The 10,996-nt window shown below is 39.9% G+C and overlaps 2 protein-coding genes across 2 annotated transcripts; both read left to right on the forward strand.

Moving 5' to 3' along the window:
• The first annotated feature begins 2,259 nt into the window (after positions 1–2,259).
• LOC146612870 (tripartite motif-containing protein 16-like) lies at positions 2,260–6,081 on the forward strand. The gene is made up of 3 exons (XM_085378343.1): positions 2,260–2,500; positions 2,855–2,941; positions 3,423–6,081. The coding sequence occupies exons 1-3, from the start codon at positions 2,260–2,262 to the stop codon at positions 5,243–5,245; spliced, it is 2,151 nt and encodes a 716-aa protein (XP_085234469.1). The 3' UTR covers positions 5,246–6,081.
• On the forward strand, positions 6,074–10,214 carry LOC146612871 (uncharacterized). The gene is made up of 3 exons (XM_085378399.1): positions 6,074–6,999; positions 8,030–8,291; positions 8,994–10,214. The coding sequence occupies exons 2-3, from the start codon at positions 8,042–8,044 to the stop codon at positions 9,920–9,922; spliced, it is 1,179 nt and encodes a 392-aa protein (XP_085234525.1). The 5' UTR covers positions 6,074–6,999; positions 8,030–8,041; the 3' UTR covers positions 9,923–10,214.
• Positions 10,215–10,996: the final 782 nt, after the last annotated feature.

The raw sequence follows: 10,996 nt of genomic DNA on the forward strand, positions 1-10,996 counted from the left end.
TACCATTCAGCATATCGCAGGCAGGAACAACTGCACAGCGGACTATCTCTCTCGCTGTTCCAGCTCACTGCTGAAGGGGGGGAGTGTGTGATGGGTGCATGCAACCACACAACTGAGACACTTAGGTAATATTCATTTGGTCTTTTGTCTTATGTTTACGTTATGCTTTAAAGTTTCTGTGATCATAAGTTAACTAATTTGATATTTTGAGGTTACCTGTAATGCATGACAGCACTAAACTATAGCCCAAATGGTGGCATAGACTTTGCTTTGCATTGTTTGTTATTTTATATAGGTATGTTATATTGATTATATTTCTGCTCTTTCTCAGTTACCTGACCTCCGCTCCAGTCCTTCCTGGTTTGGCTGAAAGAGGAGGCTGAGGGTGGAGCTGGTTTAAATGCAGAAGCCAATAAAGTGGACTGGACCATCTATTGTGATCATGCAGGGGGAATGGGGTTCTTCTTGAATGATGGTTATCTGTTATCCCTTTAGTTTTCACCTTTGGTTTATATAATGGTTTATTCATTTGCTATATAACTGGAGCTGTTTCTCATTTGGGCAGGTCAGTTTGAGTTATGTTTTTGTTAAGTGATTTTTGAGTAGCGGTCTGTTAAGGTAACCTCTTTTATGGGCCCACTTGGTTCTTACAAACTTTATTTTTTGTTATTTTGAATTTTTGTAATCATTTTGTCCTTTTTGGGGTATAATAAAACCCATTTTTTTTGAAGATTACATTTGTGCCTGTGTGTTCCTGGCGGCTTGGATCATGACAGTCTCAGTGAAATAACACTGACTCATGCAGGACTCTGATAAAAACTCAGCTTGTGGGCTAACAGACTAAAATCAAAGAATGCTTCTCTTTTTCTCTTTTGTTAAAAACGTTGAACATCCAGTGAGACACAGAGTAAAGTGACTTTCCGAGATTGTTTCTTCTTCTACAGATTCAGATAAATGATGTCATTTTGAGCCAGAAAGAACATTTCCATCATAAAGTAGAAGACTTTTATATTCTTTATTTATTTATCTGGTAAAAAGTCTCATTGACTTTAAAATGTCTTTTTCAAAAGAGATCTGGCCAAGACCAGAAGCTCCAGTTTTCTCTGCTTCTGTTTGCAGCAGAGCAAAAAGGACAGAGAGCAAGGGACGAGAGAAGACACGAGACAAAGACATGAACGGGACCAAATACTAACCAAGACAACCTAAACAACAAATACTGAATAAATTCAAGAGCGTAAGCCCTTGAATTCTGATTTAATAAAGTAAATCAGAATACTTTATTAATCCTGAAGGATTAATAAAGTATTCTGATTCTGATAACTAGGAAACATAAGATACACAGAGAACAGAATAATGATTAAACAAGACTCAAAAAACCATAAACACAAAACACTGGGTCAACGACCCAGGTACCCTAACAGCCGAGGGAAAAGATGACCTCCTATTCACATCAGTATGGTATATTTTACTCCCATATCACTACTCAAAGATCATATTTTATTGTTGTAGGTTGTGGAGGTGACACACACACAAGCTGTAGTTCAACAATGACTTCATTCCTCTATTGACCTATAAAGAGGTCTTGTTACATAAGATTAAAGCTGGAAACTGACACACATAAGCCCAAACACATTGTGTTATTGTGGACGTTGAAGTCACTGCATGTGTTTTTCATGAAGATTAAACTTTCCTGTGCTGTTGGTTCTTTGTTTAATTCTGTTGGTTCTTACTTTTTTGTTCCTAAAGTTTAAACTAAACTCTTGTTGGATACCAGGTGTTCATTTAATAAAGCTGCAGGTTCAAACTTCTAACTGCATGAAAATGTAATGTGTAATGTCATGTGTTTCTAAGTACCATCATTGATTTTGGTCATCAAATCAGCCATTACTCATTTAATTTGATGTAAATTTCCCCTAATTTGCATATTCAGATTCAGTATTCAGTACCACATGTGAAAGTGACCCAGATCAGATTTGAAAATATTGGATTTGTGCCGTTCACACTGTCATAGCATGATCGGATATAGGGTCGCATAGGGTCAAAAAAATCGGATTTAATGCGCTTTCGCCTGCAGTGTGAATGTAGCCTTAGTTAGTTCTTAGAGTTTGGTTTCTGTGTTCCCCTCTATTTAGTGTCTGTACCGTGTCTCTGTGCATTTCCTGTTTTATTGTGAAGGTCCATGTCTTATGTTAGTGTGTTCTGTTCACATTTCCCCTGTCTCGTGTAGTCAATTAGGATCAGCTGTGTCTTTGCCATTCCATGTCTCCCCCTGTGTGTATTTATACTATGTGTCCTCGTGTGCTCCTCGCCGGTTCATCTGTGTTTTTTCCTGCATCATTCTGTGTCGTCTCCCTGCATCTCCATTTTAGGTTTCAGTTCTGTGTTGTGTTAGTTTTTTCCAGTTTAGGTTTCACCTCCTGCTGGCCTCCGTTGCCCGTTCCTAGATGCCCCTGGTCTCATATCGCGCTGGACTTCATCACTGGTCTCCCACCATCCTCAGGTAACAGTTATTCTGACCATCATCGATCGGTTCTCCAAAGCTGTGCATTTCATTGCTCTGCCTAAGGGGATTAGGTGCAAGAGTTGTTAAAATGTATAATTAAATAATAGATGAATTCAATAGCAAACTGTGCCTCGTTCTCAGATGGACAGCAAGTGGAATGTGATAGATGAGATGAGGAGATGGAAGGAAGAAGAGAGGCAAAGAGTGATTCACAGGCAGAGCTTAGTTTATTTCCCAGTTTTGTTGCCTTATGGTTCCAAGCGCCGTGACCAATCTTTGCGTTTTATTATTATCTCATAACACTTGTTTAATCAGCTACCCTCTCTCCTGTGGACTGTTTAATATCTACAGTCTCAGATCAACACAGCCCTGCCCTCCAGCACTATCAGCAGCAAGAGCAGAAGCAACCCCCCAAACAGCAACATTGTACCCCATCAGGTAAAAAATGGGCTACGTTTGCTTTGCATTGTGCCCACCTGATGACAGTGATGTAGTGTGATGTGATTCCATATTAGATTCTTGATGAATGTGGGTTGTTGTTCTTCAGCCTGCTTCTATGTGCCCTTTTTAACTGTGAGCACCCGCCCCTTTAAACATCTCTGCACTGCCCTGACTAAATGTATATATAAACTGTCTCTATGGTTTACAGTCTGACAAGCTGTCAGCTGTTCATTTCTGCTATTTGAATTGTTAAAAGAAACAAACTATTCATTTAGCAGATTAACAAAAAGAATAGAGAGGCATCCAGTTATTGACATTTATATTATTTAGTTAAAGGTTTGAACAAAAAACAATTAAACACAGAGCCTCTTCCTGCTTTCTGGAATGAATCACAGCATGAAAACCCTTCCTCTTCTTCCTGCTCTCTAGCTCAGCACCTCCTGTCTGTCCATATCGTTCTGTGTTCCCTCCCCTTTAGATCTACATTATGAAGATGGGTGTAACCAACGTGTGTTAGAGCTGGCAGGCCCCATTCACAGCAGCAACACTTGTTGTTCAGATCAGACCAGTTTCTATATTAAGGAAGTGAAACTCACACAGTCACTGACACTGTTGGGTGAAATGGCGCAGAAAAGTGTTCAGCTAGACCGAGAAACCTTCTCTTGTTCGATCTGTTTGGATCTACTGAAGAATCCGGTGACTCTTCCCTGTGGACACAGCTACTGCATGAACTGTATTGAAAGCTTCTGGGATGAAGAGGAAAAGAAGAAAATCTACAGCTGCCCTCAGTGCAGACAGACTTTCACAGCGAGGCCTGTCCTGGTGAAAAGCACCATGTTAGCAGTTTTAGTGGAGCAGCTGAAGAAGACTGGACTCCAAGCTGCTCCTGCTGATCACTGCTATGCTGGACCTGAAGATGTGGCCTGTGATGTCTGCACTGGAAGAAAAATGAAAGCCTTCAAGTCCTGTTTAGTCTGTCTGGCATCTTACTGTGAGAAACACCTTCAGACTCATAATATTGTTGCAGTTTCATTAAAGAAACACAAGCTGGTGGAGCCCTCCAAGAAGCTCCAGGAGAAGATCTGCTCTCGTCATGATGAGGTGATGAAGATGTTCTGCCGTACTGATCAGCAGAGTATCTGTTATCTCTGCTCTGTGGATGAACATAAAGGCCACGACACAGTCTCAGCTGCAGCAGAAAGGACTGAGAGGCAGAGAGAGCTGGAGGTGAGTGGACAAAACATCCAGCAGAGAATCCAGGACAGAGAGAAAGATGTGAAGCTGCTTCAACAGGAGGTGGAGGCCATCAATCAGTCTGCTGATCAAACAGTGGAGCACAGTGAGAAGATCTTCACTGAGCTGATCCATCTCATCCAGAAAAGAAGCTCTGATGTGAAGCAGCAGATCAGATCCCAGCAGGAAACTGAAGTGAGTCGAGTCAAAGAGCTTCAGGAGAAGCTGGAGCAGGAGATCACTGAGCTGAAGAGGAAAGATGCTGAGCTGAAGCAGCTCTCACACACAGAGGATCACATCCAGTTTCTACACAACTACCCCTCACTGTCAGCACTCAGTGAGTCTACAGACTCATCCAGCATCAATATCCGTCCTCTGAGCTACTTTGAGGATGTGACAGCAGCTGTGTCAGAGGTCAGAGATAAACTACAGGACATTCTGAGAGAGGAACGGACAAACATCTCACTGACAGTCACTGAAGTGGATGTTTTACTGTCACAACCAGAGCCAAAGACCAGAGCTGGATTCTTAAAATATTCATGTGAAATCACACTGGATCCAAACACAGCAAACAAACTGCTGTTATTATCAGAGGGGAACAGAAAAGCAACATTTATGAATCAACAACAGTCTTATTCTGATCATCCAGACAGATTCACTGACTGGTTTCAGGTCCTGAGTCGAGAGAGTCTGACTGGACGTTGTTACTGGGAGGTGGAGTGGAGAGGGGGAGGAGTTCATGTAGCAGTCGCATACAAGAATATCAGCAGAAAAGGATATGAATGTTGGCTTGGACATAATGACAAATCTTGGTCATTAAATTGTAACAACAACAGTTTTACATGTTGGTACAACAACATCCAAACTCGTGTCTCAGGTCCTCGTTCCTCCAGAGTAGGAGTGTACCTGGATCACAGAGCAGGTATTTTGTCCTTCTACAGCGTCTCTGAAACCATGACTCTCCTCCACAGAGTCCAGACCACATTCACTCAGCCGCTCTATGCTGGACTGAGGCTTTACTGTAATTATGATTATGGAGTCACTGCTGAGTTGATTAAAGTGAAATAGACTGAAGTCTTTCATATTGTTGTAAGTTTAAATCTGTATTTTAGTTCCCTTTTAGTTTCTCTCCATCATTATTGTGGTATTTATGTGCTGCACATAAATCAGATGTCAGTCAAACATTATGGGCAGTACCTCGACATCTTCAACATGTTGTCTTGATGTTTTTACGTTTTATAGGTGGAGCTCTTTCCTGTGTCTGTTCAGCCATGGAGACTATCAATGCTTATGGATATTTTTATTTGAAAAATTTCTCCACATGACAACATAAACTTCTCTATCTTCTAAATGTTTACTGAATATTTTTCTTAGGTATTTGTATGTTGTTGTTTCTCTTCACTGATCTTAACAGAGAAGTCTACAGACCTTCCTTTATCACACAGATTTTATTCTCATTTGTACATTTATAAAGAAAACAATTAATTACAGAGCAATAAGAAATTTTAAGAAAGTGCACTATATCATAATTTATAGTAAAGTGTATTAAAGCATCGTTAGTTAGTCACTTATTTAGTTTGGAGCTGTATCATCTGACACTGTAGAAACATTTCCTCCAGCTTCAGCACAGAATGTTAAAAACAGAACTATTAATGAGAACAAACAGTAGGAACACAGTATCAGCAAACATCATGGCTTAAAATGGAGAGTAAAAATCTAAAAAGAAATAAACAAATTAGTAAAAAGGATTTCCTGTTGACATGTTATTGGTCCTATCTTGTCTGCAGCACCTCCAGGATGCTTCTTATATGTTTCTGGTTATTTTTGCACCAATTTTAGTTTTTGTCAGTAGGAAGTTCAAGTTCAACTCAGTGTGTTTGTTTGTTTTTTTTCAAACTGATGCCTGACCTTGAACACCAAACATCTGTCAATAAAGCAATGATATAAAATGCTTATATTAGTACTGAAAAACTGCATATCCACTTTACAAATATAAATAATGATATAAATCCACAGCTGAACTGGAGGAGCAGCTGATCTAGTTCACTCATGTGTTTCTGGACTAAGAGTTGGAGCAAATACCTTATGATTCAGTGATGTTTGTTTTTGTTAAATATTTTGTAGATCCAAGAGTGAGTTTGACTCATGATGATGATGTTCCGAATTAAACAAAGTTGGTCACAAATTCTTCAAAGCTGTTTATTAAGAATATATTCACTTGGACTCATGAGACAGGCTTGTGATCCAAGGGAGCCATCAACTGGACAATTACTGACATGACAACAAAAAAGCTAAGTACAGAGGGGGGAACAGAGGTGAAAATACTTGCTTTAAAGGATTGTAATGTTTCCTTTTAAAATAAGTCTCTAAGGTCAGACAAAGGGACAGAAACTCATAGCTTTCTACCAGCCCAATGACAAAACTATAAGTTGTTTTTTAACATCTACTTTTTCATCTATTTGGCAGTCACAGTGAAAAGTATAAACATTGGCACGCTTTGTCTTGTGATTCTGCTGTTCGTAAAAAATGACCATGCGCAAAGTACCAGACTTTAAGGCTTTGACTTGATGCCAATGGCCTGAGGAGGACAGTATTACCCTTGGACATGTGTAGTCTGCCGTCTACTCAATAGAAGAACAAGAAGCGCGGAAATGGCACAACTGTCTTCAGTTTCTGGGAGAGTTTAACAATGAGAGACTGATGATGCAGAAGAAATCTCCGTGGTTAAAAACATTAAAAACAGTCGTCCAGGATGATGAGATCCGCCACTGGCTCAGACTGCTGTATATCAGCCGGAGACCCGAGATGAAGTCACGCAGCAGGTATGTAAAACTGTGATGTTCTCAATGAACTAACACAGGAACGATCTGAGCTCAGTCTGTAAGCTAACAGGCTAAAATCAGAGAGCAGCTAATCAAACAAGTGCGTCCGTTTTTTTTAAAGGTAAACTTTTAACAATAGACTTTCATGAGACACATCAAAACCAAACAGGGAGGGAAAGCTTCGGTTTTCTGCACTGTGCCACAGTTCGCTGTCTGCTTCGGTTCACGACGCCTCACTCCGGGGCTACAGACAGTTCTCTGCCGCCTGTGGTGCTCCTCACCTCCGTCTGCACCCACAGACTTCCCGAGGTGGAGGCAGGCCGGCAGGGACTTTGAGAGATGGGCTTTACTTTTAAAAATACCCCTTAATCAGGGTCTAACTCACTAAAAGATGGCCACATGTCTCTCTCCAACTTAATCTCTTTCTTTTAAGTAATTGTTTTTCATTGAAATGAAATGAATTGTTCAATAAAATGATTACATTTATAATTGAATTAAAGTTAAATGAATCAAGGTGATTTTGACTTTGCTAGTTAACAGGAAGAGAAACAAACTTACACAGGATCAAATGAAATTTGGACCCAGCAGAAAAAGTCAGATCACAGACAAACAGAAACATTCCTCTTTGGCTAAAATAAAATGCAGATTATTGCTCATCTGCAGTTTTAATCATGGTGAATAATTTATGATTCAGCCAAGTAAGATTCTTCTGTGTGGAGGTTTTTCCCCTGTCAAAAGGCATTGACCATTACCTTCATCTAAACATGGAATTTAAGTCATGTAGTTGCCGTTGTTTGTTTTTAAAGAGGTCATAATATTTTTGTGATGGTAGAAATTTATCTTCAAAGTAATAGTTATAAAGTGAATTAATAAGACTTTCCAACAAAGAGAGGGAGTCACATGGTGCTTCTGAAACATTTGTACAAACCTCTCTCACATATGTGAGCAACATGCTCACAGTGTACAGCCCTGCTGACTGAGGCTGCACCTTTACCTGTCTAATCTTTTTCTTTTTACTTTGTTCCTCAAGTCCCACATCAACATGAAGTGTAAGGAGGAGGAAGATCTGGCTGGCCAGCAGGTCTGGAAGCAGGAGAGGAACTTCAATCTGGACCAGGAGGACACAGATCCCCCACAGATCAAAGAGGAACAGGAGGAACTCTGCATCAGTCAAGAGGGAGAACAGCTTGTAGTGAAACACGAGGATGAAGGCATCGTCGTCTGGAGCGGGGAAGAGCGGCTCAGACAGCTGCATAACATCTGGAAACCTGAGAAAGATTTACAGACCAGCGGTAAAACTGTAATGGCTTTTCTGAAGTGTTAACATTAATATTAAACCTACAGTTTGTATCAGTCAGATCTATTTAATGTGTATTCGTGAAAACATGACAGGGAGTTTTAAATGGACTGGTTCTTATATAGCGCTTTTCTACTCAATCTTGAGCACTCAAAGCGCTTTACAAAACTTGTGCATTCACCCACTCACTCCCATTCGCACAAGCACATTTTTCTTAGTGCTTTCTACCAACATTCAGACACACATTCCACAGATCAAAGAGCAACTTGAGGCAACTTGGAGTTAGTATCTTGCCCAAGGATATTTGAAATGCAGACTAGGTGAAGCCGGGAATCGAACCGATCAGTAGATGATCTGCTCTACCGCCTGAGCTACAGCCACCCCCAATAGTGAAGATTATTTTGAAAAATATCAAGATGTAGATCAGTTTCGAGATCAACTCCAAAATAGATCATCAGTCAGTCAGTAATAAGTGAGTTCTTTTTTGTTTGAAAGGTTTTTTTTACTCTTAATGTTGCTGAAAAATGTCAGAACTCAAGTTCTCATTTGCATCAGAGTGCACAAATAACTTCATTTTTACACACTTTTAATTTCACCTGCAAATGTGAGCAACATGCCCTCATTACAGACTTTAACTAAAACTTTATCTTCTCAGAAGTGTTTTTCTATAATTACATTTTTTTTATTGTTCGTTTAGACCTCCACCAGCAAACTGCCTGTAAGGAGGAGGAGTTTGTCGCCAATCAGCAGGAGAGGAACTCAAGTCTGGACCAGGAGGACCCAGATCCTCCACAGATTAAAGAGGAACAGGAGGAACTCTGCACCAGTCAGGAGCTGGAGGAGATTGTACTGAAGCAGGAGATCAATAGTTTTATGGTGACTTCTAGTTTTGAGGAAAGTGACCTCAGTGAATCAGAACCAAACGATGACCAGCTCCTTGCTCTTAACTTTCCTGAACCAGAGCTTGAGGAACAGGAAGAAAACCAGCATGTGGACTCGGGATCAACTAGAAATGCGGAGCTGAAGAAAAGGAGACGTCACAAAAACCGAACAGATAAGTCTCGGAGTGAAACTGATACAAGTAAAAAATCTGTAAGCTGTGACACTTGTGGAAAAACTTTTCAGTGTAAATCCAACCTGACGAGACACATGAGAGTTCACACAAGTGAGAAGCCACATTCTTGTAGCACCTGTGGGAAAAGATTCATTTGGAAATCAGGATTGGAAACTCACGTAAGGATCCACACAGGCGAGAAGCCATATTTTTGCATCACCTGTGGGAAAAGATTTAATAAGAAATCCGGATTTGAAAGTCACGTGAGAATCCACACAGGCGAGAAGCCGTATTTCTGTAGCACATGTGGGAAAAGATTTGGTAAGAAATCAGGACTAGAAACTCATTTGAGAATCCACACCGGTGAGAAAGCGTATTCTTGCAACGTCTGTAGGAAAGAGTTTAGAGACTTGTCGACTATGAAAAGTCACAGAAGGATCCACACAGGTGAGAAACCATATATTTGTAGCTCCTGTGGGGAAAGATTCAGTTGGAAATCAGGACTGAATTTTCATCTAAGGATCCACCTGAGTGACAAACCAAATCACTGCAGCACCCGAGGTAGAAAATGACCTCATGCTCCAAGTCACGGTACATTTCCTGTCCACAGCAGTGAAGGGCACTCTATGTTGTTTGTTCCAGCCCTGACTTTATGTTTCTCTAAGTTTGATATTTTTTTTATTGGTCTTTAAAGGTGACACAAATATTTATTGAACATGGATGCTCTTTTAATATTTACCACAGAAACTTGTATTTCTTCTTCAGTATAGAAGAAAACAAACATGAAAATGAGTTTTTCATCACTTGTTCCTTGTAACAACCATGATGTGATTCCTTTTTATCAGCCAATAAATAAGTTTTAATACACAGGACTAAAGATTTAAAAAAGTTCAAGACAAGTATACAATTTTTATTTAAATATGTTTTCTTTGTGATTTATGTTAATGAAGGTTATACTTCAGTATGGCTTTGACCTGGTTGTCCTGGTTCTTCTTAGCAACATGTTGCAAGATTTGATTAAAATTTTTTGTGACTTATTTTGTGTATTGTGTAATCCCTGCTAAATAAAAGCAGTTAAATGTGCTATATTGGCTCATGATAAGTGTTTATATCATTTTGCCTAAATGCAAGTAAACTCAATGTTTGCCAACTCTGTGTGTGCAGTTTGCTTCATAAGTACAGTAACAGAACTTAAACTACATGGAGCCTATTTTGATTACATCATTACAGATGTAGATATTATTCATAGTTCATATTTCACAGTGTGCTGCAATCTTCTCCACAGACCTGCATTGCTCTCTGTTCAGACCCGTCATCTTCAAGATGTCCACTAGATGTCGTCAGAGTTCCCCCACTTTCCTCATCTATTGTGTTGCCATTACCTGAGCCTGCTTAAAACCTACAGTCCTTTACATATGGGTTCATTCAGGGTCATGTTTAGTGGGCAGGTTTAGTGCGATGAAGGAAACTCGTTTTCTTTAACTTTACCTCTCAGTAAGTAACTGGAGTAACAGACTCACTGATTCCTCCCCACCTGCTGGACATGAACCAGCTGACTGACACTTGTTTTCATTTTCTCATTCATAAAGTTGCTACCAGTTCAATTCATTTATATTTATATAGTGCCAAAAAACAACAGTTGCCTC

Source organism: Diplotaxodon limnothrissa, linkage group LG18 (assembly GCF_057381915.1).
Source record: "Diplotaxodon limnothrissa isolate DT_005_m linkage group LG18, D_limnothrissa_male_GT1.1, whole genome shotgun sequence".
Taxonomy (NCBI): Eukaryota; Metazoa; Chordata; class Actinopteri; order Cichliformes; family Cichlidae; genus Diplotaxodon; species Diplotaxodon limnothrissa.

Bases quoted from the DNA above. Each gene is read 5' to 3' on its own strand.
- LOC146612871 (XM_085378399.1), top strand. From the start codon at position 8,042: ATGAAGTGTAAGGAGGAGGAAGATCTGGCTGGCCAGCAGGTCTGGAAG. The intron at 8,292-8,993 runs GTAAAACTGTAA...TTGTTCGTTTAG, and splicing joins GAAAGATTTACAGACCAGCG to ACCTCCACCAGCAAACTGCC.
- LOC146612870 (XM_085378343.1), top strand. From the start codon at position 2,260: ATGTCTCCCCCTGTGTGTATTTATACTATGTGTCCTCGTGTGCTCCTC. The intron at 2,501-2,854 runs GTAACAGTTATT...TAATATCTACAG, and splicing joins TGGTCTCCCACCATCCTCAG to TCTCAGATCAACACAGCCCT. The intron at 2,942-3,422 runs GTAAAAAATGGG...CCTCCCCTTTAG, and splicing joins GCAACATTGTACCCCATCAG to ATCTACATTATGAAGATGGG.